The following is a 26,967-nucleotide window of genomic DNA, read 5'->3' on the forward strand; positions in this document are numbered from 1 at the left end:
TCTCCCGCGGCGTGCTGTAGGCGCGTTGATTGACAGCTCTAGCGGCCAATCACAAATCAGCTTTCCCACCTCAGCCTATGGGAGGGCGCCGTGGGCGGGCGATGCGGGGCGGCCGGGCCGGGAGCGAGCGGGGCCGGCCGTGAGTGGGGGGGGCGGGCGGTTACCGGGGTGACGGGGCCGAGGGGGTCGTGAGGGGATGGCGGGGCCGCGCCGGGGACCCCGGGGTCGCAGCGGGGCTGGGGGAGCCGCGGCCGCGGGGGAAGGGGCGGGAGAGCGGGGCTGGGCGGTGTGAGGGGCCGGAGCCCGGCCTTGGTGTGAAGGGCCGGGGCTGGGCCCGCTCTGGGTGTGAGGGGTCGAGGGGGGGGCCCAAGCTCCTGTGGGGGGAACTGGGGTCCCCTCCTCATGAGGGGCTGGGCCCCTTCCCCATCCTGAGGGGCTCCTGTGAGGGGCTGGGCCCCTTCCCCATCCTCAGGGGCTCCTGTGAGGGGCTGGGGCTGAGCCCCCTCCCCATCCTGAGAGGCTCCATTTGCCTGTGAGGGGCTGGGGCTGAGCCCCCTCCCCACCTTGGAGGGCTCAGAGCAGACCCCAACCCCCTCTGAGGGTCTTCCCAGCTGAGCTGTGCCCATGTGAGCTGCTCATCACCCTCCTGACACCCCTCCCCTCACCTCTGCTCCCTTTAGGTGGGCTCAGGGTGGGCTGGGAGGAGCCCCTTCCCCATCACCCCCTTTCTAAAAGTGGTAGGACAGTCTCAAAGGGCTTGGAAGGGCCGGTTTTAAACAGAAACATTGGGATTTAGAGGCTCACAAATGAGGAACCCCTTTGTTTCTCCTCCCACAGAGCCCTGCCTGCTTTATAGAATATTTTTCATCGCTTGGATGCTTCATTTTAAGCCAGTGACCCGAGCAGGAGCTGAGCTGGTCCCTTGGTGCAGCAGTTCTGGGGCTGGGGGCACAGCCCAGGTGTGCAGGAGGAGCAGGTGAGGAGTTCCCCAGATATTCCTGGGGCTTCCTGTCCCTCAGGGCTGCTCCAGCCCCATTCGGGGATGCTGGATGTGGGGGCAGGTTTGGGTTAAATATGGGGGGAAAAGGGAAAAAACCTGAGGTTAAAGGATTTCTGTGGAGAGCCAGGTGTGTTCCAGAGGTGTGAGCTCTGGAAAATGAGGATTTTATCCCTTCCCTCTGCCCTGGCACAGGCGTGGCTGTGCCTGGACCCAGATTTTGGGCTTGGCCACACCTGCAGTGAGTCAATGTCACCTGATGGGCTCTGAATTCCTCTCTTTGTCCCTTAGAGACAAAGAATTGGGGTGGCAGCACACGGGGAATGGCTCCTCCCCACTGCCAGGGGCTGGGATGGGTGGGGGCTTGGGAAGGGAATAAATGGGATTTTGGGGAGGGGATGGATGGGATATTTGGAAGGGGATGGGTGGGAGATTGGGAAGGGCATGGGTGGGATGTGGAAGGGATAGATGGGATTTTGGGAAGGGGATGGATGGGATTTTGGGGAGGGGATGAGTGGGATGTTGTGGAGGGGATAGATGAGAGTTTGGGAAGGGGATGGATGGGATTTTGGGAAGGGGATAGATGGGATTTTGGGGAGGGGATAGATGGGATTTTGGGGAGGGGATGGATGGGATTTTGGGGAGGGGATAGATGGGATTTTGGGGAGGGGATGAGTGGGATGTTGTGGAGGGGATAGATGAGAGTTTGGGGAGGGGATAGATGGGATTTTGGGGAGGGGATGAGTGGGATGTTGTGGAGGGGATAGATGAGAGTTTGGGAAGGGGAGGGATGGGATGTTGGGAAAGGGAGGGATGGGATTTTGGGGAGAAATTCCTCCCTGGGAGAGTGGGGAGGCCCTGTCAGGAATTTCCCAGTGGAAGTGCCCAAGGACAGGGCTTGGAGTCCAGCCTGGCCTCAGAGACCTCCAGGTTTGAGGTGACCACAATCCCAGCGCTTCCAAACTCCTTTTGACTCCAGTTTGAACTTTGCCCCGCCGCTTCCTACAGCTCCTACAGGAACATTCCCTGTGTTCTCCCCATCCCCAGGCAGCCTCTCTCTCCCCGAGGCCCACCCAGGCCGATGTCCCCGCTCTGAGCACACCCAGAGCGTCCCCTCAGGGCCCGGCTCCGGGGCAGGATGAGGATCGTGGTGGCCAAGGTGCTGTGCCTGCTGGGCATCTGCGTGCTGGTGCTGGCCGGGGCGCTGCTGCCCGTGCGGCTCATGGAGGCCGACCACGAGAAGGCTCAGCGCTCCCGCCGCCTGCTGGCGCTCTGCAGCTCCTTCGGGGGCGGCGTCTTCCTGGCCACGTGCTTCAACGCGCTGCTGCCCGCCGTCAGGGGCAAGGTGGGTCCTGGGGGGTGTCCTGCCGAAATCTGAGCCTGCAGGGAGGACCCAGCTGGGAGAGGAGCAAGGGGGCTGTGCCCAGGAGCTCACTGAGGGGAGCTGTGCCCACTCCTGCCTTCATCTGAGCCTGCAGGGACACAGCTGTGGGGGCTGTGCCCCCTGGAGCAGCTCTGCTGTGCCCAGGGACTCACCAAGGGGAATTGTACACACCTCCTGTCTCAGTCTGAGCCTGCAGGGACCCAGCTGGGAGAGGAGCAAGGGGGCTGTGCCCAGGGGCTCACCGAGGGGAGCTGTGCCCACTCCTGCCTTAATCTGAGCCTGCAGGGGGGGATCCGAGTGGGAGAGGATTGAGGGGGCCCTGCTGTGCCCCCTGGAGCAGCTCTGCTGTGCCCAGGAGCTCACCAAGGGGAATTGTACCCACCTCGTGTCTCAGTCTGAGCCTGCAGGGACTCAGGTGGGACTGGAGCTGGGGGCCTGTGCCCTCTGGAGCAGCTCTGCTGTGCCCAGGGGCTCACCAACGGGAGCTGTGCCCACCTCCTGCCTTAATCTGAGCCTGCAGGGACCCAGCTGTGGGGGCTGTGCCCTCTGGAGCAGCTTTGCTGTGCCCAGGGGCTCACCAACGGGAGCTGTGCCCACCTCCTGCTCAGGTGGGAGTGGGTTTAGGGGGCTGTGCCCCCTGGAGCAGCTCTGCTGTGCCCAGGGGCTCACTGAGGGGAGCTGTGCCCACCTCCTCCCTTAATCTGAGCCTGCAGGGGCCCAGGGCAAATGGATTTAGGGGGCTCTGCCTGCTGGAGCAGCTCTGCTGTGCCCAGGGACTCACCAAGGGGAGCTGTGCCCACCTCCAGTGTCAAGCTGAGCCAAGGGAGGTACAGGCTAGAATTAAGGAGGAAGTTTTTCACAGAAAGAGTGGTCAAATAGTGGAATCATCTACCCAGGGAGGTGGTGGAGTCACCATCCCTCGAGGTGTTTAAGGGAAGACTGGATGTGGCACTTGGTGCCATGATCTGGTTGAGGTGTTAGAACATGGGTTGGACTCGATGATCTTAAAGGTCTCTTCCAACCTAAAATTCTGTGATTCTGTCTCAGTCTGAGCCTGCAGGGGCTCTGGTGTGAGTGGATTTTGGGGGCTGTGCCCCCTGGAGCAGCTCTGCTGTGCCCAGGCCCTCACCAAGGGGAGCTGTGCCCACCTCCTGCCTCTGTCCACGGAGGAAGTGGAGGTTTTTGGGATGCAGAGGAGGCTGTGGGGTGTGAGATCAAACAGCAGGAGATTCACTGTCCTCTGCCAGGGGTGCTGTCCAAGGATGTGGCAGCTCCATGGATTGATGGAGTGTCCCTCTCTCTTCTGGGGAATAAAGGGGTGGATTCACTGTGGGAATGTGGAATGGTTCCCTCCAGAAGGATCAAAGGGTGGATTCACTGTGAATCAATGGGAATGTGGGAATGGGTCTATCCAGAGGGATAAAGGGGATGGATTCACTGTGGATCTGTGGGAATGAAGGAATGGTTTAGGGGATGCATTTATTGTGGATCTGTAGGAATGGTTCTCTCCAGAGGGATAAAGGGGCTGGATTTATTGTGGATTGATGGGAATGTGGGAATGGTTCCCTCCAGAAGGATAAAGGGATGGATTCACTGTGGATCTGTGGGAATGGGTCTGTCTAGAGGGATAAAGGGGATGGATTCACTGTGTCCATGTGGGAATGGTTCTCTCCAGAAGGATAAAGGGGTGGCTTCACTGTGGGAATGTGGGAATGGTTCTCTCCAGAAGGATAGAGATGGATTCACTGTGGGAATGTGGGAATGGTTCTCTCCAGAAGGATAAAGGGGATGGATTCACTGTGGGAATGTGGGAATGGTTCTCTCCAGAAGGATAAAGGGATGGATTCACTGTGGATCTGTGGGAATGGGTCTATCCAGAGCGATAAAGGGGATGGATTCACTGTGTCCATGTGGGAATGGTTCTCTCCAGAAGGATAAAGGGATGGATTCACTGTGTCCATGTGGGAATGGTTCTCTCCAGAGGGATTAAGGGATGGATTCACTGTGGGAATGGTTCTCCCCAGAGGGATGAAGGGTGCATCTTTTTCTCCCTTGCAGCTCGATGAGGTGCTCAGACAGAACAACGTGACCACGGACTACCCGGTGGCCGAGACCATCATGATGGTCGGCTTCTTCCTGTCAGTCTTCGTGGACCAGCTCTTCCTGAGCCTGCAGAAGGAGAAGCCATCCTTCATCGACCTGGAGACCTTCAACGCGGGCTCGGACGCGGGCAGCGACTCGGAGTACGAGAGCCCCTTCATGGCGTCGCCGCGCGGGCGCGCGCCCTACGGCGAGCACGGCCTGCACTCGCACGGCCTGCACCTCCCCGAGCTGGCGCGCTGCGGGCCCCGCCGCCTGCTGGGGCTGGTCTTCGCCCTCTGCACCCACTCCATCTTCGAGGGCTTGGCGCTGGGCCTGCAGGAGGACGGCAGCAGAGTGGTCAGTCTGTTCCTGGGAGTGGCCGTGCACGAAACGCTGGTGGCCGTGGCCTTGGGCATCAGCATGGCCAAGGCGTCGCTGGCGCTGAGGGACGCGGCCAAGCTGGCGGTGGCCGTGTGCCTGATGATCCCGCTGGGCATCGGGGTGGGCATGGGCATCGAGAGCAACCGCAGCGCCGCGGGCAGCGTCGCCTCCCTGCTGCTGCAGGGCGTCGCCGGCGGCACCTTCCTCTTCGTCACCTTCTTCGAGATCCTGGCCAAGGAGCTGGAGGATAAAAGCCACCGGCTGCTCAAGGTGCTGTGCTTGGTGCTGGGTTACGCTGCGCTGGCCGGGCTGGTGCTCGTGCCGTGGTGAGCCGGGAGCCTCAGGAAGCCGAGGGAGCGCAACCTCACCTCTCCCCTCCCACGGCGCCGGGAGGAGCCGCCCCTTTCACCGCTGGAACAGCCCAAGCCGGGCGGAGTTTCCGTGATGACCTGGAGGAGGAGAATCTCTTCCCGTGTGCTCAGAGTGAGGAATATCCCGAGGGATTGTCCCTGACCGAGGGGCTGCAGGGATTAGCGGACACAAACGTTGAGGATCTGGGTAAATTCTGCTCCCGAGAGCTCCTCGAATGTGTGTGTGCCTCCCTCCTTCCCTTCGGCCACGCTCCGGAGGCTCCGAGGAGGTGAGGAACAAGCAGGAGTGGAGGCAGAGCAGGTGGGAGCAGGGATTGCCAGGCTGCACTAAGCTGCTTTCGCTGGCTTAGTTGGGAGTAAAACCTGGTTGTAAGAGCTGCCAAAAATAACATCCCTGTGGGGCTCTGGCCTTCCAGGCCCTGCTGCCTCCACAGAGCTTCCAATGCTCCACCTGGGGCTTGGGGAGCTCAGCTTTCCCAGGGATTCATGGAAGAAATGAGGCCGGGCCCCTCTACCCTGCTTCCTTCTCAATGTTGTACTTATAGGCTGAGCATTCCCTAAGGAAAACCTCTGATAATCAGGGGATGAATCCCAGCATGGTTCGAGTTGGGGAGGACCTTAAAGCCTGTCCAGTGCCATGGGCAGGGACACCTTCCACTGTGCCAGGGTGCTCCAAGCCCTGTCCAGCCTGGCCTTGGACACTTCCAGGGATGCAGCAGATCCTCACCTTATCCAGAGCCTGGAATCCATCAGCTTGCAGGAAATGGGCAGTAACAATTCCCAGCACTGATATTTTGGGGCAAACTCTTTGTGTTTTCAGTGCTCTGCAGTCAGAGGGGCTGAGATGCTCCCATCAGGGGCTGCTCCAAGGCAAATCCAGGTCTCCAAAGGAATGGAATCACCTCCCTTGAGGGGGAGTGGAGATGATGCTCAGAGCCACGAGCAGCCCCTGGGAAGCTCCTGATCCTGCTGGATTTGCCTTTGGGAGTGAGGAGCTGGGATCAGAGGCTGGAGCTGGGAATGTGCTCCCCCCCAGCTGTGAAACACAGCCTGGCTCAGGCAGGGGCTGCATTTTAATTACCCGGAGCTTTGGCTCCTGCAGCAGCCGGGCCGGGCCCCTGGAAGCGCTGCTGGGATTGTGAGGATGGAATTGTGAGGATGGAATTGTGAGGATGGAATTGTGAGGATGGAATTGTGAGGATGGCGCAGTGCCGGCAGCGGGAAGGAGGCGCGGAGCCTCCGCGGTGGCCCAGCTGCAGCATATGGAGGCAGCTGAGCATCATCTGACAGATCCTGGGGCTCGTTAGTTTAATTGCTGCAACATCCCCGAGTCAATTAATCTTCATTTGAAAACCTGGAGTGGAAAGGGGGGGGGTGGAGGGAGGTTATTTTGGGCCTGGCATGACACAAAGCAGCAGGATGAGAGGAGAACGTGATTTGCCTCGGCGTGGTGAAGCCTCGGGGCTGTTTCACCTCTCTCCTAGGGGGGAGGTGACACGGTGCTCAGTGTCCCCTGTCGGGCTGTCACCTCCGTTTCACACCCTCCTCCTGCTGCGCTTTGGGATGGGGGGCTGTGAAGTGCCAGGGGGTGCTGAGCTCCCCCATCCTCATCCCGCTGCCCTGGGGGGGTTCATCCACAGGGTGGAGGAGGAAGAGGAGGAGGCCCTGCTGCTCCCAATAAATTCCCTGCCCTTCTCCCCTCGCTGTCACTCGCTTTTTTTGATGTCCCCCATGGCTGCTCCGCGTCCGGCTCACGCGGCATCCACACGTGCCCAGCTCCAGCGTGGGCTGAGCCCCCTCCCCGGGCACACAGGAGCCCCCCAGAGCCCTGCTGAGCCCGGGGGCGGGGGCCAGGACCCCCCCAGCACCCCCCGCCCGGCAGCGCCGTGATTCAGCCCTGCGTGAGCGGCCGCCCCGTTGCGTCAGGCCTGGCGGGGAGCTGCGGCTCAATGGAACGAGGAGGAGCCGCAGGAAAATGATCAAGGGGAGCTCATTCATTCCCTCTAACGAGGAGGATCCGGCCGGCTCCGAGCGCGCCGGGGGGGGGGGGCTGAGGCTGCCACCAACCCCTGGCATTGTCACCTCGCAGGGCGGGGCGGGCCGATGTCCCCGTGCCCCCTCCCGTGCCCTCCCCGTTCCCGTGGGGACGCGGTGCCAGCGCGTGGGTGCCACCGTGGCCCGGTGCCCGCTGGCTGCTATTAATAGAGGCTGCGGATTTTAATTGCTGCCACTCCGGAGTGGGGCGGGGGGGAGGCAGGAGCAGACCCCGGCTGTGACAGGGACCCCGGAGTCATCGGTCACCTCCAGTGGTGTGACACAGAGCTGGGGATGGTCACCCTGGGCACTTCTGGTCCCACTCAGGCGCTGGGGGAGGGCTCAGCCACTGCTTGAGTGTCCCACAGCCCCGCCAGGACCCCCAGTGTGTCCCCTCAGGGGCCCCTCTGGGGTTTGGGGGCTCTGCCCTGAGCAGGTGACACCAGTGTGTGACAGAGGCCCTGCGGTGTGTGCACAAGCTCCTGATCCTGTGCTGGGGTGGCACCATGGCCTCTGTGTCCCCAAAGCCCAGCATGGCTGCCCAGGCCACCCCCAGCTGCCACAGGGGCTCTCAGCACCCTGTGCCACCTGTGCCCTGCCTGGCTGGGACGTTGGTGTCCGTCTGTCCTGTCCCTGTGTCCCCTGTCACACCTGTGGGGCTCTGTCCCCATTCATGAGTCCCTGGGCTGTCCCTCCTCATGTGGATTCAGTCCCCACCTGTGCAGGTGTCCGTGTGGGGTCCCTGTCCGTGTGTCCTCATCCCCAAGTGTCCCTGTCCGTGTCTCCCTGCCTGGCTGTCCACTCTCACCCCCACATGTCCCCATCTCTCTCTCTCCATGTGTTCCCATCCGTGTGTCCCTGTCCCCATCCCCACATGTCCCTGTTTGTGTGACCCTGTTTGAGTCTCTTCTCCGTGTGTCCCCATCCCGTTCCTGTCCGTCTGTCTGTCCCCGTGTTTCCATCCCATGGATCCCCATCGCTGCCCGTGTGCATCCCTGTCCGTGTGTCCCCATCCCTGTCCGTGTGTCCCCATCCCTGTCCGTGTGTCCCTGTCCGTGTGTCCCCATCCCTGTCCGTGTGTTCCCGTCCGTGTGTCCCTGTCCCCATCCCCACATGTCCCTATTTGTGTGACCCTGTTTGAGTCTCTTCTCCGTGTGTCCCCATCCCGTTCCTGTCCGTCTGTCTGTCCCGTGGATCCCCATCGCTGCCCGTGTGCATCCCTGTCCGTGTGTCCCTGTCCGTGTGTCCCCGTCCCGCCGCTGCCGGGTCCCGGAGCCGCTCGGGGCCGGGCCCGGGGGTCCGGGCCCCCGGGCGGGGCGGGCGCGGCGGGCGGGGCCGGCGGCGGGGCGGGATCGGCTCTGCGGCGGCCGCACCGCACCGAGCCGAGCCGAGCCGAGGCGAGGCGAGCCGAGCCCGCCCAGCCGAGCCGGCCCCGCCGCAGCGGCCGCAGCCCCGCCGAGCCCCGCCGCACCGAGCCGCGCCGCGCCGGGCGGAGCGGAGCCGCCGCGCCGGGGCCGCCCCGGGCCGGGCCATGCGCTGAGGCCGCCGCGCCGCCCGCAGCCAAGGGCGGATCCCGGGCAGGACACGGTGAGGCGGCGGGCACCGCAATGCGACCGGCGCGGCGGGGGCCGGGGGAGCGCGGCCGGAGCGGGGAGCGGGGGTGCTGCCGGCAGGGGCGGGGAGCGGCGCGGGGGGACCCGCGAGCCTGCCCCGCCATCTGCCCGTGCCCTCCTGCTGCCGCTGCAGCTCCATCCCGAGCGGGATGCTCGTCCCTCCCGCCCCTTCTCCCGCTCCTCCATGTCCATCCTGCCCCTCCATCCTGCCCCTTCTGCCTCCCCGTCTGTGTCCTGCTCTTCCTCTGCCGCTCCATCTCCATCCTGAGCGGGATGCTCGTTCCCCCCGCTCTTCCTCTGCTCCTCCGACCTCCATCCAGCCCCTTCTCCTGCCCCTTCATCCCTCCATCCTGCCCTTACCTGCCTCTCCATCTTCACCCTGCCCTTCCCCTGCTCCCTCACCCCTGCCCTGCCCTCCATCGTGACCCCCGGGTCCCCACCAGTGTCACCCCCGGTGCTGGGGGGCTCGGGGGGGTGCAGGATCAGCCCCGGGTGGTCCCTGCCCATGAGCAAAGGGGGGGCCGTGCTCTGAACCCTCGGACACCAGGGACTGTTGGGGTCGGGGTTCTGCTGGGCACAGGCCGTGGGGTCACCCCAAAGATCCCCCCGGTTCCGTGAGGGTCTGTCCAGCCCAGCCCCTGGGCTGTGAGTTCGGGGGCGCTTTTGGCTGTGCCATGGACCGGTGGGATGGACAGGTGGAACAAGTGGGATGGGACAGGTGGGACAGGCAGGTGACACAGGTGGGATGGGAGCGGTGGGACAGGGTGGGAGCATTGCCAGCCCTGGCCGAGGTTGGACGTTCCCACGCGCCAGCTCAGCCCCGGCCCCCGCTGCAGCCCCAGCCCCCGGCGCTGGTGACGCTCCCAGCGTGGTGGGATCCAAGGAGCCCACGGTGGGATGAGCTCCTGGGCTCCTCCAGCTGCCAGCCTCGCCTGGCTCTGCTGTCTGGGGACATGCCCAGGGTTTGGGGCTGCTTTGTGGGGTCCAGACCCCCTGGTGCCCTGGGATGAGGATGGGGTGACCGTGGGAAGGGGCTGCTTCCCCCAGAGATGCTCAGAGATGCAGGAGCTGCTGTACGGGGCAGTCTGGGGCACTTTGCTGTCCCCCTTCCCTGGACTGAGATGGCAGGAGTGGAGCTGACTGGGGACAGCAGTGCTCAGCCCCCTTCCCTCCCCTCCTTCCCGCTCATCCTGTGACTGGGCACCTTTGGAAACCCTGTCCCATGGTGGGTTTAATGTCCCCAAGGCTCTGTGAGGGTCCCACACACCCTGGGGACCCTCGTGGGACAGAGCTGGTGCTGCCCTGAGGGACCAGGGCCCAGCACACACAACTCTTTGTGCCACCTCATTTCACATCACTGGGGGGCACTGGGGACCTTGCCCAGGTCCAGGTGTCCCCTGTGGGTGGGCACTGAGGTTTGGCAGCATGAGGGGGGCTCTGACCCCACTACCCACCACCTGCAGCCCACGGCTGTGCCATGCTCCTTTCCTGCACTCCTGGGGTGGGAGCAGAGCAGAGGGATGGCATGGCATGGGACAGAGTGACAGGGAGTGACAGGACACCAACAGCACAATCTGTGTGTGTGAGAGGGCACCTCTGTACCTGGTCAGAGAGCCCAGCTGGGCGCTCCAGATGCCACCATGACCTCACTGGGCTGCTGCTGCCCTGGCTGGGTGGACTGGGGGGGGGTCCCTGCCCAGCGAGCCCCCCCGGCAGCCTGGGCAGCAGCTGCGGTGCCGGTGGCCGCGCTCGGCCATATGGCCACGGCGGGCGGCCGGTAAAAATAGCCAAGGCGGCCTCGCCCCTCCCCAGCCGGCAAGGGCGACCCAAGGGCAGCGAGCCCCGCTCCCGGCCGGGGCTGCATCTCAGGGGGGCCACACCTGGAGCTGGGGGGTGACGCCTCGCTGTGCCCCGCAGCCACCGCGGGGCCAAGATGCCGGAGCAGAGCAACGATTACCGCGTGGTGGTGTTCGGAGCCGGCGGCGTGGGCAAGAGCTCGCTGGTGCTGCGCTTCGTCAAGGGGACCTTCCGCGACACCTACATCCCCACCATCGAGGACACCTACCGGCAGGTGATCAGCTGCGACAAGAGCGTGTGCACGCTGCAGATCACCGACACCACCGGCAGCCACCAGTTCCCGGCCATGCAGCGCCTGTCCATCTCCAAGGGCCATGCCTTCATCCTGGTCTTCTCGGTCACCAGCAAGCAGTCGCTGGAGGAGCTGAAGCCCATCTACCAGCAGATCGTGCAGATCAAGGGCAGCGTGGAGAGCATCCCCATCATGCTGGTGGGCAACAAGTGCGACGAGACGCAGCGCGAGGTGGAGAGCAGGGAGGGGGAGGCCATGGCCAAGGAGTGGAAGTGCGCCTTCATGGAGACCTCGGCCAAGATGAACTACAACGTCAAGGAGCTCTTCCAGGAGCTGCTGAACCTGGAGAAGAGGAGGAACGTCAGCCTCACCATCGACGGGAAGCGCTCCAGCAAGCAGAAGAGGACAGACAAAATCAAGGGGAAGTGCAGCATCATGTAGAGCCCCGGACTGGCCCGCGCCCCCTCCCCACTCCGGATGCCCCCTCCCCTTCCCTCCTCCCGCCCACGGCTGGACGTGGCAGTGGCATCGCAGCGGGACCGTCCCCTCGTCCTCCGTGTGCCATCACTGTGACTGTGCGGGGCCGCCGGGGGTGAAGACGGGGCCGAGGTGAGGGACACGCGGCCATCCCCCCCCCCCGGGCACGGCAGGACCGGGGACACCCGGACCACCCCCCCCGCACTCAGCACAACCGGAGCCACCGGGCCCGGCCCCCGTCGGTCCTCGCGGGAGGGAAGGACGGTGCCACGTGGGGATGGCGGTGTCACCCTTTGGGGACAGTCCCGCGCGTCCCCCGTCCCCACGCCATAGCGCTCTGCTCCTGCGGGCAGAGACCCGGGGCGGGGGCAGCCCCTGCGCGGTGCCCGTGTCCCCCTGCCCGCTGTCCCCCTGCCCCATCCTGGTGCCATGACCCCCTCCCCAAACCCCCATCCCCGTCCTGGTGCCACAGCCCCCCCAGCCACCGCAGCCCCCCAGCCTGGCACCGTGGTCCCCTTGCCCCCCAGGCCCATCGTGGTGCCCCCCGTGTCCCCGCCATCCCCGAGCCGGTGCCGCAGCCGGAGCCGCCAGCCCAAGCACAAAGCATCGGGTCCGCGGGAGGTCCTGACCCAGCACAATCCTGGCGAGCTCCGGCGGGAGAGCCCCGGCCCCGCAGCCAGCCGGGCCCCGCGCTGCCCCCGCACCCCCCCGGTGCCACCCCGTCCTCAGAGTCCCCCCGCGGGGACCCCCGGCACCCTCCAGCTCTGGCTCAGCCCCGCTTGTCCCCCCCGGCTGGAGCGGGGTCCCCGCGCTGTCACCAGCCCCTCGTCCCCTCGAGGTTTGTCCCCTCGCTCCGGCCCCGCTCCTTCCCCGCCGCCGCCACCGGGGTGTCCCCGAGGGGGTGTCCCCGAGGGGGTGTCCCCGGACAGGCCGAGCCCCCCCCAGCTCCCCGCACCCCCCCGGCTTTTTACACGAGGATCCGAGCGCCCAGGGGACAAGGTGACGATGTAGCCTTTATTCTAGAAATAGTCTTCCTTCAATAAAGAGACGAGAAACGCTCCCGCGTCCCCCGGAGCCGCCCCCGGCCGGGGCGGGAGCCACGGGGGGAGCACGGGAAGGGGGCGAGGTGAGTGTGACGGTGAGTGTGTGATGTGTGTGCGTGTGCACAGCCTGGGGACAGCCGCGGGACAGTGGGACGGCCACAGACACGCGTGTGCAGGTGTGGGGCACGTTGGTGTGTGTGCAGGGCTGTGGGCATGTGTGACATATGTGACATTTGTGTGTGCGGGGCACAAATGTGACATGTGTGCACAGGTCTCTGTGTGACACAAGTGTGATGTGTGGGACACAAATGTGACGTGTACACAGGTGTGTGTGAGTGTGACACAAATGTGACGATGGGCACAGGTGTGTGTTGGGGGCACAAATGTGACGTGTGTGCACATCTCTGTGTGTGACACAAATGTGACAGTGGGCATACCTCTGTGTGTGACACAAATGTGATGTGTGTAACACAAATGTGACAGTAAGCACAGGTGTGTATGGGGCACAAATGTGACAGTGGGCACACCTCTGAGTGTGCCATAAATGTGACATGTGGGCACAGCTCTGTGTGTGTGACACGAATGTGACAGTGGGCACAGGTGTGTGTGTGTGTGTGTGACGCGAATGTGACGTTTGTGCACACCTCTGTGTGTGACACGAATGTGGCACGTGTTCCGTGCGTGTGACACGCGCGTGCCCCGTGCCCCGCTCGTGCCGCGCGTGCCCGCCTGTGACGTGCGTGCCACACGTGTGACGCGCGCGCGCTCCCGCGTGTCGCTGTCCCCGCCCGTGCCCGCGGGAAGGGGGGGGGGGGCGGGAGCGCGGCGCGTGCGTCATCACGCCCGTCGCCATGGAAACCAGCGCTGCTCCCCGGGCGCGGGAGCCGCGTGGGCTCCGGGAGCGGGAACGGGGAGAGAACGGGGGGGAACGGGGGGGAACGGGGCTGCCGCGGGCACCGGGGAACGGGCAAGGGCACGGATCTGCGGGGATGGGTACGGATCTGCGGGGATGGGTACGGATCTGCGGGGATGGCACTGATCTGCGGGGATGGAGCGGATCTGTGGGCTGAGCATGGATCTGTGGGGTGGGCATGGATCTGTGGGGTGGGCATGGATCTGTGGGGTGGGCACGGATCGGTGGGGATGGGTACGGGTCCGTGGGGATGGGCACGGATCAGTGGGGACAGTGATGGTTCCATAGGGATGGTGATGGATCCATAGGGATGGGTGGTGATGGATTCATAGGGATGGTCATGGATCCATAGGGATGGTTGTGAATCCATCCAGATGGTCATGGATCCATAGAGATGGTGATGGGTCCATAGGGATGGTTATGGATCCATAAGGATGGCTGTGGATCCATAGGGGTGGTGAAGGAGCCATAGGGATGGTCATGGATCCATGCAGATGGTGATGGATCCATAGGGATAGACAGTCATGGATCCGTAGGGATGGTGATGGATCCATAGGGGTGGTGGTGGATCCATGTGGATGGTCGTGGATCCATAGGAATGGATGGTGATGGATCCACAGGAATGGCGATGGATCCACAGGGATGATTGTGGATCCGTGTGGGTGGTTGTGGATTTGTGGCAATAGCCACAGCTCTGTGGGATGGTCACAGACCCATGGAGATGCTCTGAGCTCCATAGGGACAGCACCAGCTCTGCAGGGATGTCACAGCCCCCTGGCATTGCCCATGGCCCCTGCTCCTGTCCCCGTGTCCCTTCTGTGGCCTGGGAGGATCCGGGGCTCTCTGTGGGTGCCAGGGCAGGACAGTGGGACAGGCACACACGGACATGGGGACACTTGGTGCCACTGCTGGGAACCCCTCAGGACTCTCAGGTATTTGGGGTGGCACCATCACATCAAAACTCAGAGCGCTTCCAGAGGCTCCACAACGCCTTGGGGTCAGACAATCTCCTCTTCCCCCATTTCCCGGGTCTCCCTCTCCCATTTCCCCTCACCTAATGGGGACCTGTGCCCGCTCGGTCCCGGTCCTGCTGCAGCTCCGGTGTCCCTCGGATTGCTGCCAGGGAAGCGCTGGGTCCTTGCAGCCCCCCCAAACCCATCCTGAGCCCCCAGAAATCAGTGCAGCACCGGCAGGGATGATCCTCGCCGGGCGCCCGGAGCCTCCCCCGGGTCCAGGCGTTAAACAAAGCAGCTCCTGAGCGTTAATTAACGGGATGAGCCCCGGGATGAGCCGCTCCCGTCCACGAGCAGCCCTGGCTGCATCCCGCGGCGATCAATTTCGCAAATGCAGATTTTGGGATCCAAACCAGCTCCTGGCATGGCGTCTCGCACTGGAATACTGTCCCTTGTGTCCCTCACCGGGGGACACCGCGGCTCCCGGGGCTGCCCATCTGCAGGGAAAGCGGATTAGGGCTCGGCGGGCCGGGACATACGGGAGCAAACTGGATTAGGGGGAAAATCAGCCTTCTTCCCACTAACAGGATTATGGAGTTTTCAGCCCGATTCCAGCGCTGTCGCCGCCGAGGTGGGGACAGCCTGGGCTCGGCATTTCCCCACCTCAATTCCTGCTGGGATCGCAGCTGCAGCTGGTGCGTACTGGTGCGTCGTGGTGCGGCCGTGCAGACTGGGATGCGCTGGGGACGTAGCTGTGTCCCCCCACGGTGACTCCCGAGGACCAGGCACCACCAGGACCCGCTCGCCCGGTACCTGCGGCAGCCCGGGGGGAATCAAAGCCCCGGTTCAAGGCGTGATTTCCGCTCCCTCCGCGCCGCCAGCGTGATTCCCGCCCGCCGCTGATTCATCGCCGCGGATTTTCCCCTCGGTCCCCGGGGGCAGCCGCTCCCCGAGGTGGGGGCAGAGCGAGGCCGCGACCCTCGGTACGCAGAGCTGGGCAGAGCCCGGGGATGGTTTGGGGGATTTGGGGGGCTCCAAGCACCGCAGCGGGGTCACGGACGGGGTCCGGTGGGGCTGCACCGAGGGCTGCGGAGGAGCACAGACCGGGGGGTCCCGGGGTGCCCGGGGCGTCCCCTCACGGTGCTTCGCGCCCCGGCCGCCACGTGCCCCCTCCCACCTTATTAATATTAATGACTGCTTATGAAGCCACGCCCAATTTCCAGCCCCGCGCGCTGATTGGCCGCTCCTCCCGCCGCTCCTCCGCCGGCCCCGCCCCCTCCCGGCCTCCCTCCGCGCCGCCGCCGCCGCAACCGAACTTGGCGGCCGCTCCAAGCCCCGCCTCCCGGCTGGCCCTCCCGCCGCGCGCCGCTCTCCGCGGGTTCCCATTGGCCGGCGGCGCTGTCCGTCAGGCACGCGGGGCGGGGCCGGCGCCGCCCGCGGGCCAGCACGGTGCGTTGCGCCGCGCGGTGTCTGAGGCGGCGGCTCCGCTCCGCGCCCGCCGCGCCCGCTCCCGTCGGTACCGGTGAGGAGCCGTCGGGACGGGGCGGGACTGCCGGGGACAGCGCGGGGGGACGCCCGGCTGCTTCAGGCCGCGGCTTGGCCGAGCCTCCACCTCGGCGCGGCCCTGCCCGGGGCCCCTCTCCGCCCGGGGGGGGCGGCGGGGCTGGGCCGGGGAGGCTCCGGGGGGCTCGGGGGGTCTGGGCGGGTAAAGGCAGGCGGCGGCACCGGGGAGGGCGGGGAGGCTCCGGGAAGGGTGTGGGGGGCCCGGGCAGGGCTGGACGGGGGGCTCAGGGCGGGCTGGGGGTGTTGGGGATCCCTGGGGAGGTGGAGGGACCCTGGGGATGGGGACGGGGCTCCGGGTACCGGGGGGCTCGGGGTGGGACGGGAGAACCCCCGGGGCAGCTCCGGGGGGAGGCTGAGGGGAGTTTGGGGGTCCTGGGGGGGGTTTGGGGGTTCTGGAGCCTGGCACAGGGCGGGGGGGGTTGGCGTGAGAGGCTCGGAGGGACCCGCAGAGGGTCCCCATGGGGGTCACAGCGCTGGGTGGGATTTTGGCACAAGGATCAGGGCGAGGAGATAACGTGGAGGGGTTTGGGGGCCCTGGTGGATTTTTGGGAGGTTTTGGGTGAGGGGATGGGGGTGAGGATGGTGAGGGGCATCTTTGGGTGGGCGAGGTGACAAGGGACAGTGGCAATCCATGAGGGGCATGGCTCGGTGCCAGCTGCTTGGGAAGTTGGGTGACTTCATGGCGAACCAGCCCTAGGTTTTGGGGGCGAAAAAGGAGATTGGGGAGCTGGGCAGAACGTCGAACCTCACATCATTTGCTTGTTTGTTTCCCGCCGGCGAGTTGAGGGTGGCTTGGAGTGGTGGCATCCCGCCTGATCCGGGCAGGATTTGGGGAATTGTGTGGGTTACATAAAGGAGGGGTGGCTGCAGGATCTGGGTTTTGTGTTCTTGAGGTGTAGAGGAGGTAAGTGGGTGCCGCAGACAAAGGCAGTGAGAGAGAGAGAGAGAAATCTGTCTCCTGCTCCTCACTTCCACTTGGAGGTGTGCAATGGGAAGCTTTAGGAGTTGGGCAAGTGCAGGAAGCAGGGATTGGAGCTGTGGGCACAAACCTGAGCTTTGCCTCTGTCCCGTGGCCTTAAACCAACGCCAAACAAGCTGGGCTGGGGCTGTGTCTGCTCTGAGACCCCTCTGCTGCTGCTTGGGGGGAAGTTATTGTGGCTAAATTGGTTTTTTTTAGGGAAAATTGGCACCTTCCAGCTCTGTGAGCTTCTTGTGGATGTGTCCAGAGGAAATCTGGTGTGTGGCGGAGCACAGGAGTCAGCAGCTCAATTAATCCTGGCAAACTCGAGGCCTTTTAGGTGATTGCTTGCTTTTCCTTCAGGCCTCCATCCCCGGGAGGTTCCACAGGTCTTTGTGTCCCTGCCATGTGGGATGTCCACAGGCAGGTGAGCAGATCCTCGAGGCTTTCAGCTCCATGGCCATAAAACAAATTTGTGGGAATTTGTGGCTCTGTACCCACCATTTATCCTGTTCTTTTGTGGGGGAAAATGGGAAAAAATACCCCCGAAAATACCCCATAAAACAAATTAATGGGAATTTGTGGCTCTGTAGCCACCATTTATCCTGTTCTTTTGTGGGGGAAAATGGAAAAAAATACCCCCGAAAATACCCCATAAAACAAATTCATGGGAATTTGTGACTCTGTAGCCACCATTCATCCCATTCTTTTGAGGGGAAAATGGGAAAAATACCCCCAAAACCAAAAAAACATCCCATAAAACTAATTTGTGGAAATTTGTGACTCTTAGCCACCATTTATCCCATTTTTGGGAGGAAAATGGGAAAACCACCCCATACAACAAATTTATGGGAATTTGTGACTCTGTAGCCACCACTATCCTCTTCTTTTGGGGAAAAATGGCAAAAACACCCCCAAAAACTAAACCTCTCCCCCATAAAGCAAATTAATGGAAATTTGGGACTCTTTAGCCACCATTTATTCTGTTTTTTGAGGGGAAATGGGAAAACCACCCCATACAACAAATTAATGGGAATTTGTGACTCTTTAACCACCATTTATTCCTTTTTTTGAGGGGAAAAAATGGGAAAAACACCCCAAAAAACAAATTTATGGGAATTTGTGACTCTGTAGCCACCATTTATCCTGTTCTTTTGGCGGGGAAAAGATGGGAAAAACACCCCCCAAAAAACCCATAAAACAAATTAATGGGAATTTATGACTCTGTAGCCACCATTTATCCTGATCTTTTGAGGAGAAAAATGTGAAAAACACCCCAAACTAAAAACATCCCATAAAACAAATTAATGGGAATTTATGATTCTGTACCCACCATTCATTCTGTTCTTTTGAGGAGAAAAAATATGAAAAACACCTCAAAACTAAAAACATCCCATAAAGCAAAATAATGGGAATTTGTGACTCTTTAACCACCATTTATCTCGTTTTTTGGGGGGGAAAATGGGAAAACCACCCCATACAACAAATTAATGGGAATTTGTGACTCTGTAGCCACCACTATCCTCTTCTTTTGGGGGAAAATGGCAAAAACACCCCCAGAAACTAAAACCCCCCCCATAAAGCAAATTAATGGGAATTTGTGACTCTTTAACCACCATTTATCTCATTTTTGGGGGGCAAAATGGGAAAAACACCCCCAAAAACCCCCCATAAAACAAATTAATGGGAATTTGTGACTCTGTACCCACATTTATCCCCTTCTTTTGAGGGGCAAATGGGAAAACACCCATAACACAAATTAATGGGAATTTGTGACTCTTTAGCCACCATTTATTCCATTTTTTGAGGGGAAAAAATATGAAAAACACCCCAAAACTCAAAACATCCCAGAAAACAAATTAATGGGAATTTGTGACTCTTTAACCACCACTTATTCCTTTTTTTGAGGGGAAAAAATGGGAAAAACACCCCAAAAAAAGCTGCACCAGCAGGGTGAAAGGGAGCCGATTGTCCCCGAGGTTTCTGTGCCATCTGTGGCTGTGACACGAGTGGCAGTGGCTCCTTTGTGTGGCACCTGGGGGCGCTGCCATTCCCCTTTTTTTGTGCCCATTCCCCTTTTCCTGCTGCTCCCACCCCGTCCCTGGGTGTGTTTGTAAAACCCCGGAGGGAATTGGGGTGTGACAGGGACAGGGGACACGGAGCTTTGTCCCTGCTCGTCCCCCTGTCCCTGCCAGGCTCTCATGCCCCTTGGGAAAAGCTGATTTTGGTGGCACTTTCCTGATTTTGGTGGCACTTCCCTGATTTGATTTGGTGGCACTTTCCTGATTTTGGTGGCACTTTCCTGATTTGATGGTTGGTAGGGGATTGTGGCTGTCCCTGCCCTGTTAGAGACATTCTGTCCCTTGGGAAAAGCTGATTTTGGTGGCAGTTTCCTGATTTTGGTGGCACTTCCCTGACTTTGGTGGCACTTTCTTGACTTGATTTGGTGGCACTTTCCTGATTTGATTTGGTGGCAGTTTCTTGGTTTTTGTGGCAGTTTCCTCACTGGGAATCGTGGCTGTCCCTGTCCCATTAGAGCTGGACATTCTGTGCCTTGGGAAAAGCTGATTTTGGTGGCACTTTCCTGATTTGATTTGGTGGCACTTTCCTGATTTGATGGCAGGGATTTCCTCACTGGTAGGCAGTCGTGGCTCATGGCTGTCCCTGCCCTATTAGAACTGAACACTGTCCCTTGGAAAAAGCTGATTTTGGTGGCACTTTCCTGATTTGATTTGGTGGCACTTTCCTGATTTGGTGGCAGTTTCCTCACTGGGAGGGAATTGTGGCTGTCCCTGTCCCATTAGAGCTGGACATTCTGTCCCTTGGAAAAAGCTGATTTTGGTGGCACTTTCCTGATTTGATGGTTGGTAGGGGATTGTGGCTGTCCCTGCCCTGTTAGAGACACTCTGTCCCTTGGGAAAAGCTGATTTTGGTGGCAGTTTCCTGATTTTGGTGGCACTTCCCTGACTTTGGTGGCACTTTCTTGACTTGATTTGGTGGCACTTTCCTGATTTTGGTGGCACTTTCTTGGTTTTTGTGGCACTTTCCTCACTGGAAATCATGCCTGTCCCTGTCCCATTAGAGCTGGACATTCTTGGAAAAAGCTGATTTTGGTGGCACTTTCCTGATTTGATGGTTGGTAGGGGATTGTGGCCGTCCCTGCCCTGTTAGAGACATTCTGTCCCTTGGAAAAAGCTAATTTTGGTGGCCCTTTCCTGATTTTGGTGGCACTTTCTTGACTTGATTTGGTGGCACTTTCCTGATTTTGGTGGCACTTCCCTGATTTGGTGTCACTTTCCTGATTTTGGTGGCACTTTCCTGATTTGATTTGGTGGCACTTTCCTGATTTGGTGGCACTTTCCTGATTTGATGGTTGGTAGGGGATTGTGGCTGTCCCTGCCCTGTTAGAGACACTCTGTCCCTTGGGAAAAGCTGATTTTGGTGGCAGTTTCCTGATTTTGGTGGCACTTCCCTGACTTTGGTGGCACTTTCTTGACTTGATTTGGTGGCACTTTCCTGATTTTGGTGGCAGTTTCTTGATTTTTGTGGCAGTTTCCTCACTGGGAATCGTGGCTGTCCCTGTCCCATTAGAGCTGGACATTCTGTCCCTTGGGAAAAGCTGATTTTGGTGGCACTTTTCCTGATTTGATTTGGTGGCACTTTCCTGATTTGATGGCAGGGATTTCCTCACTGGTAGGCAGTCGTGGCTCATGGCTGTCCCTGCCCTATTAGAACTGAACACTGTCCCTTGGAAAAAGCTGATTTTGGTGGCACTTTCCTGATTTGATTTGGTGGCACTTTCCTGATTTGGTGGCAGTTTCCTCACTGGGAGGGAATTGTGGCTGTCCCTGTCCCATTAGAGCTGGACATTCTGTCCCTTGGAAAAAGCTGATTTTGGTGGCACTTTCCTGATTTTGGTGGCACTTTCTTGATTTGATTTGGTGGCACTTTCCTTGCTTGATGGCTGGTAGGGGATTGTGGCTGTCCCCTGCCCTGTTAGAGCTGGACACTGCCCCTTGGAAAAAGCTGATTTTGGTGTCACTTTCCTGATTTTTGGTGGCACTCTCCTGAATTTGGTATCACTTTCCTGATTTTTGGTGTCACTTTCCTGATTTTTGGTGGCACTTTCCTGATTTTTGGTGGCGCTTTCCTGATTTTTGGGGCAGTTTCCTCACTGGGAGGGACCCTGGCTCCAGCTCTGCACTTTTCACCCTGGGAACTCTCTGCTGCCAGAGGGTGGGAGAAGCTCTTTGGGGAGGAGCTGCCACTTTTAAAAAAATTCATTTTCTTGCCTTTTCAGCCCTAAAAATGAGCTCAGGGTGGAAATTCGGGGTGGTTTGGTTGGGTTTGTACCCCCAGTGAAGCTCTGGAAGAGTTTCCAGAGGATTTGAGGAGCAGCAGAGTTGGGAGAGCCCCAGAATTCCAAGCTGGCCTCGATGTAAAGATCTCATGGTGGAACTTTGAGGGGGTAAACTCTGATTGCTCCAATGTCCTGGAATTCCTGAAACCTCTGATTCCAATGTCCTGGAATTCCTGAAACCTCTGATTCCAATGTCCTGGAATTCCTGAATTGTGGAAACCTCTGATTCCAATGTCCTGGAATTCCTAAATTGTGGAAACCTCTAATTCCAATATGCTGGAATTCCTGAAGTGGTGAAAACTTTTAATTCCAATATCTTGGAATTCCTGAATTGTGGAAACCTCTTGATTCCAACATGCTGGAATTCCTGAAGTGGTGAAAATCTGTAATTCCAATATCCTGGAATTCCTAAATTTTGGAAATCTCTAATTCCAATATCCTGGAATTCCTGAATTGTGAAAACCTTTAATTCCAATATCCTGGAATTCTTAAAGTGCTGAAAACCTCTGATTCCAATTTTCTGGAATTCCTGAATTGTGGAAACCTTTAATTCCAATATCCTGGAATTCCTGAGGTGGTGGAAACCTCTAATTCCAATATTCTGGAATTCCTGAAGTGATAAAAACCCTTAATTCCAATATCCTGGAATTCCTGAAGGGGTAGAAACCTCCAATTCCAATGTCCTGGAATTCCTGAAACTTCTAATTCCAATTTTCTGGAATTCCTGAAGTTCTGAAAACCTCTGATTCCAATATCCTGGAATTCCTGAATTGTGAAAACCTTTGATTCCAATATCCTGGAATTCCTGAATTGTGGAAACCTCTGATTCCAATATCCTGGAGTTCCTGAATTGTGGAAACCTTTAATTCCAATATCCTGGGATTCTTGAAGTGGTGGAAACCTCTAATTAGAGGTTTCCTGGAATTCCTGAGGTGGTGGAAACCTCTAATTCCAATTTTCTGGAATTCCTGAAGTGATAAAAACCTTTAATTCCAATATCCTGGAATTCCTGAAACCTTTAATTCCAATATCCTGGAATTCCTGAAAACTCTTAATTCCAATATCCTGGAATTCTTAAAGTGGTAGAAACCTCTAATTCCAATATCCTGGAACTCCTGAAACTTCTAATTCCAATTTCCTGGAATTCCTGAAGTGCTGAAAACCTCTGGTTCCAATTTTCTGGAATTCCTGAATTGTGGAAACCTCTAATTCCAATATCCTGGAATTCCTGAATTGTGAAAACCTTTGATTCCAATATCCTGGAGTTCCTGAATTGTGGAAACCTCTTGATTCCAATATGCTGGAATTCCTGAAGTGGTGAAAACTTTTAATTCCAATGTCCTGGAATTCCTAAATTGTGGAAATCTCTAATTCCAATATCCTGGAATTCCTGAAAACTCTTAATTCCAATATCCTGGAATTCCTGAAACTTCTAATTCCAATTTTCTGGAATTCCTGAAGCGCTGAAAACCTCTGATTCCAATATCCTGGAATTCCTGCATTGTGAAAACCTCTGATTCCAATATCCTGGAATTCCTAAATTGTGGAAACCTCTGATTCCAATATCCTGGAATTCTTAAAGTGCTGAAAACCTCTGATTGCAATATCCTGGAATCCCTGAATTGTGAAAACCTTTGATTCCAATATCCTGGAATTCCTGAGGTGGTGGAAACCTCTAATTCCAATATCCTGGAACTCCTGAAACTTCTAATTCCAATTTTCTGTAATTCCTGAATTGTGAAAACCTCTGATTCCAATATCCTGGAAATCCTGAAGCCTCTCAATCCCACTATCCTGGAATTCCTCAAGCATTTCAGGCACAGCACTAAAAACACAAATCCAGTTCCCATTGTCACGTTCAAACCCAAAAAAAAAAAAAATAATAAAGCAAGCAAAGCTGGGAGAGAGAGAGCTTTGTCTTAAACATTAATTAATCCGAGCTTTACCCACTTAATTGGTACTTGCCAATAAATTGCTGGGACTGAGAGAACTGGCAGAGCCCAGGCCTTGCTTTTGGTGCCCCCTGTTATCATCTGGTGCCAGAAAGGGACAAAGGGGACAAAGGAGCCACTGTGCCCCAAAGCTCGGTGACATTTGGGCTTTCTGCAAGTGAAACTCGCTCCAGTTTCAATCTGAAATGTTGTGTCTTGCACAGTCCTGCTCCAAAATGTCTTTTTCCTCCTTTAAAATACCTGAGCAGCCACTAATTAATTAAAAAAAAAAAAACAAACCTAACCAAATGTGGTCGCAAGGATAAATGTGTTTAATAATAGTGTTTAATTTTTGTGTTTAATGATTGGGTTGAATTTGGTGAATTTTTGCTGCTGGGGGCTCGGAGGGAGGATTAATCTTTATTTTAAGTTGGATTTTTCCTTGGGAATGAGCTCTGGATGGTTCCCGTTCCAGCAGGGTTGGAATTTCCAGCAGTTCAGGGTTGGGTTTGTGTGGAATGGGTGGGTTGGGATTGGATGTGACGTTCAGGACAAAAAAAAAAAAAAAAAAAATTAAAAAAATAAAAAAAAAAAAGGAGGAAATTCAGGCACGCTGTTAACACTGAGACACAAAACAGGAAATTTAGTTAAGGGTTGTGCTTTTCCCTCATTTATCCTGTGCTTTAAAGCACTTCAGCCTGGGTTGGGTCTGTACAGCTGAAAACATTCCCCAATTTCCACTTCAAAAATGGATTTTTGGTGACTTTTCAGAAGCTGCAAAAGCCAAGAAACCTCAGCAGCTCCTGATTTATTTTCATATTTAGAAAACTGAGTTGTTTGAAAAATAATCTTGGTCCTGATGGGAATGGGGGGAGCAGGAAAATGGGGAAGGAAATTCCCTCTCATGGCACTTCAGGTCCCTCTCAGGTGACAACCAGGGATGGACACTCTGAAAACCCTCAAAAATATTCTTTGTTTTTATTCCCAACTTGTCCCCTCTGGAAATACAAAACAAATCTATTTTTAAATCTATAGAATCATTTGGAAATGTTTTTTTTTTTTTTCAGCCCTGGAGGCATTTTGTCCATTTCTGCCTCATCTGCTGGTAGAAAAATGCACAAAATTTCAACATTTCTGGTGTGGTTTAACCCCTCCAAATCTCCTGTGAGCTCAGGAACTGCAGGATTTCTCTGGAGCTGCTTTTGGGAGGGTTTTTTTGTGATTTTCTTTTTTTCTTTCATTTCCTCCACTCTGAGTTATTTCTCTTTTTGCTGGCAAGGCTTTGGTGTTTATGCTCCATAAATCCTGGCTGCTCCTCCGAGCACTTGTGGTGCAATTCCCAAACCAAGATTGGGAATCTCATCAAACTTTTCTGTCTAAAGGCCTCAGGAGCTCTTTATTTCCTTTTTTTTTTTTTTTAATTAAAACAAGAGTTTTTGGTAAGGCTGAGAGCTGCTGGTTGTGTTTCCATCCTGGGAATTCTGGATCCAGCATTTCCAGTGAGCTCCTCACTCCTGGGTGAAATTTGGAATAATTTTTCTTGTAATCCATGAGTTCTGTGGGAGAATCCATGGAATTCTGCAGGTTTCAGGCAGATTTAATTGCACTAATCCCAATTAAAACTTTCATTCTCATTGTTTGGGATGTGGAATCCTGATCCGTTGGCTTTTTTAGGATAATCTGGCTTTTTAAGGGCATTTCATTCCAATTTAATCCCATTGCTCTTTTCCTACAAATGCCAGATATTCCCTGGAATTGTCCCCCAGGATAAGGAGGAGGTGTCCCTGCCATGGCACTGGGATTTATTGGGATTTATTGGGATTTACTGGGATTTCCAACCCAAACCATTCCAGCTTTTCCAGACCACAGGGTCTGGCAGCATTTCCAGTGAGCTCCTCACTCCTGGGTGAAATTTGGAATAATTTTTCCTCTAATCCATGAGTTCTGTGGGAGAATCCATGGAATTCTGCAGGTTTCAGGCAGATTTAATTGCACTAATCCCAATTAAATCTTTCATTCCCATTGTTTGGGGGATGAAATCCTGATCCATTGGCTTTTTTAGGATAATCTGGCTTTTTAAGGGCTTTTCATTCCAATTTAATCCCATTGCTCTTTTCCTACAAATGCCAGATATTCCCTGGAATTGTCCCCCAGGATAAGGAGGAGGTGTCCCTGCCATGGCACTGGGATTTCCTGGGATTTCCAACCCAAACCATTCCAGCTTTTCCAGACCACAGGGTCTGGCAGCATTTCCAGTGAGCTCCTCACTCCTGGGTGAAATTGGGAATAATTTTTCCTCTAATCCCTGAGTTCTGTGGGAGAATCCATGGAATTCTACAAGTGTCAGGCAGATTTAATTGCACTAATCCCAATTAAAACTTTCATTCCCATTGTTTGGGGGATGAAATCCTGATCCATTGGCTTTTTTAGGATAACCTGGCTTCTTTCAGTGCTGGGAATGGATTTTTGGGAATTGCAGAGGGTGGAGGACAAGGTGTGGCTCCAAGGAATTTATCCTGGTGATATTGGGTGCAGTGGCTGAGCTGGGAATGGATTTTGGGGAATTTATCCTGGTGGTTCTGGGAATGGAATTTTGGGAATTGCAGTGGGGTGGAGGACAAGGAAGGGTTGGCTCCAGTGAATTTATCCTGGTGGTTGAGCTGGGAATGGATTTTTGGGAATTTTTCCTGGTGGTATTGGGTGCAGTGGCTGAGCTGGGAATGGAATTTTTGGGAATTTTTCCTGGTATTGTTGGATGCAGTGGCTGTGCTGGGAATGGATTTTTGGGAATTTCACAGGGGTGGATAACAAGGTCTGGCTCCAAGGAATTTATCCTGGTGGTGCTGAGTGCTGAGAATGGATTTTTGGGAATTTCTCCTGGTGTTGTTGGGAGGGTGCAGTGGCTGAACTGGGAATGGAATTTTGGGAATTTATCGTGATGGTGCTGGTGCAGTGATTGAGCTGGGAATGGATTTTTGGGAATTTTTCCTGGTGGTGTTGGGTGCTGGGAATGGATTTTTGGGAATTGCAGAAGGGTGGAGGACAAGGTCTGGCTCCAAGGAATTTATCCTGGTGGTGCTGAGTGCTGACAATGGATTTTTGGGAATTTTTCCAGGTGTTGTTGGATGCAGTGGCTGAACTGGGAATGGAATTTTGGGAATTTCTCCTGGTGTTGTTGGGAATGGATTTTTGGGAATTCGTCCTGATGGTGTTGGTGCAGTGATTGAGCTGGGAATGGAATTTTGGGAATTTTTCCTGGTATTGTTGGATGCAGTGGCTGTGCTGGGAATGGAATTTTGGGAATTTCACAGGGGTGGATAACAAGGTCTGGCTCCAAGGAATTTATCCTGGTGGTGCTGAGTGCTGAGAATGGATTTTTGGGAATTTCTCCTGGTGTTGTTGGGAATGGATTTTTGGGAATTCATCCTGATGGTGTTGGTGCAGTGATCGAGCTGGGAATGGAATTTTGGGAATTTGTCCTGGTTTTGTTGGGAATGGATTTTTGGGAATTTATCCTGATGGTGCTGGTGCAGTGATTGAGTTGGGAATGGATTTTTGGGAATTTCTCCTGGTGTTGCTGGGTGCAGTGTTGTTGGGAATGGATTTTTGGGAATTGCAGAGGGGTGGAGGACAAGGAAGGGCTCCAGGGAATTTATCCTGATTTTGTTGGGTGCTGGGAATGGATTTTTTGGGAATTGCAGAGGGGTGGGATGGAGCTGCCCCAATTCCCTCACCTTGGAGTGCCAGGATGAGCCACCCAGAGCAGGTCAGCCCCTGATCCCAGCTCTCCTCCCTCTCTCTGATTGCTAATTAATTAA

At 56.8% G+C, this 26,967-nt stretch overlaps 3 protein-coding genes across 8 annotated transcripts in view; all 3 read left to right on the forward strand.

The window, feature by feature from the left end:
- Nucleotides 1-84: 84 nt before the first annotated feature.
- SLC39A3 (solute carrier family 39 member 3) lies at nt 85-6,917 on the forward strand. Of its 3 annotated transcripts, XM_063161077.1 has the most exons (4): nt 85-139; nt 838-976; nt 2,045-2,342; nt 4,440-6,917. In XM_063161077.1, the coding sequence occupies exons 3-4, from the start codon at nt 2,136-2,138 to the stop codon at nt 5,172-5,174; spliced, it is 942 nt and encodes a 313-aa protein (XP_063017147.1). In that variant the 5' UTR covers nt 85-139; nt 838-976; nt 2,045-2,135; the 3' UTR covers nt 5,175-6,917. The 3 variants fall into 3 exon arrangements, with proteins under 3 accessions (XP_063017147.1, XP_063017148.1, XP_063017146.1); XM_063161078.1 differs by lacking the exon at nt 85-139 and having other exon boundaries at nt 303-976; nt 2,006-2,342; XM_063161076.1 differs by lacking the exon at nt 85-139 and having other exon boundaries at nt 304-976.
- A 1,834-nt stretch (nt 6,918-8,751) lies between these two features.
- On the forward strand, nt 8,752-12,486 carry DIRAS1 (DIRAS family GTPase 1). Its single transcript, XM_063161079.1, has 2 exons — nt 8,752-8,836; nt 10,780-12,486. The coding sequence occupies exon 2, from the start codon at nt 10,796-10,798 to the stop codon at nt 11,390-11,392; it is 597 nt and encodes a 198-aa protein (XP_063017149.1). The 5' UTR covers nt 8,752-8,836; nt 10,780-10,795; the 3' UTR covers nt 11,393-12,486.
- A 3,293-nt stretch (nt 12,487-15,779) lies between these two features.
- Nucleotides 15,780-26,967, forward strand: part of GNG7 (G protein subunit gamma 7) — a 55,062-nt gene continuing 43,874 nt past the window's right edge. The window contains exon 1 of one of the 4 annotated variants that reach the window (XR_010028413.1): nt 15,780-15,859. The gene's annotated coding sequence lies outside the window, so the exon portion shown is untranslated. Of the gene's footprint in view, nt 15,860-17,107; nt 17,199-26,967 lie in introns of those variants that run through there. The other 3 variants (XM_063161081.1, XM_063161083.1, XM_063161082.1) reach the window with 3 other exon arrangements.

The sequence above is a fragment of the Melospiza melodia genome, chromosome 7 (assembly GCF_035770615.1).
Source record: "Melospiza melodia melodia isolate bMelMel2 chromosome 7, bMelMel2.pri, whole genome shotgun sequence".
Lineage (NCBI taxonomy): Eukaryota > Metazoa > Chordata > Aves > Passeriformes > Passerellidae > Melospiza > Melospiza melodia.

Bases quoted from the DNA above. Each gene is read 5' to 3' on its own strand.
- SLC39A3 (XM_063161077.1), top strand. From the start codon at position 2,136: ATGAGGATCGTGGTGGCCAAGGTGCTGTGCCTGCTGGGCATCTGCGTG. The intron at 2,343-4,439 runs GTGGGTCCTGGG...TCTCCCTTGCAG, and splicing joins TGCCCGCCGTCAGGGGCAAG to CTCGATGAGGTGCTCAGACA.
- DIRAS1 (XM_063161079.1), top strand. From the start codon at position 10,796: ATGCCGGAGCAGAGCAACGATTACCGCGTGGTGGTGTTCGGAGCCGGC.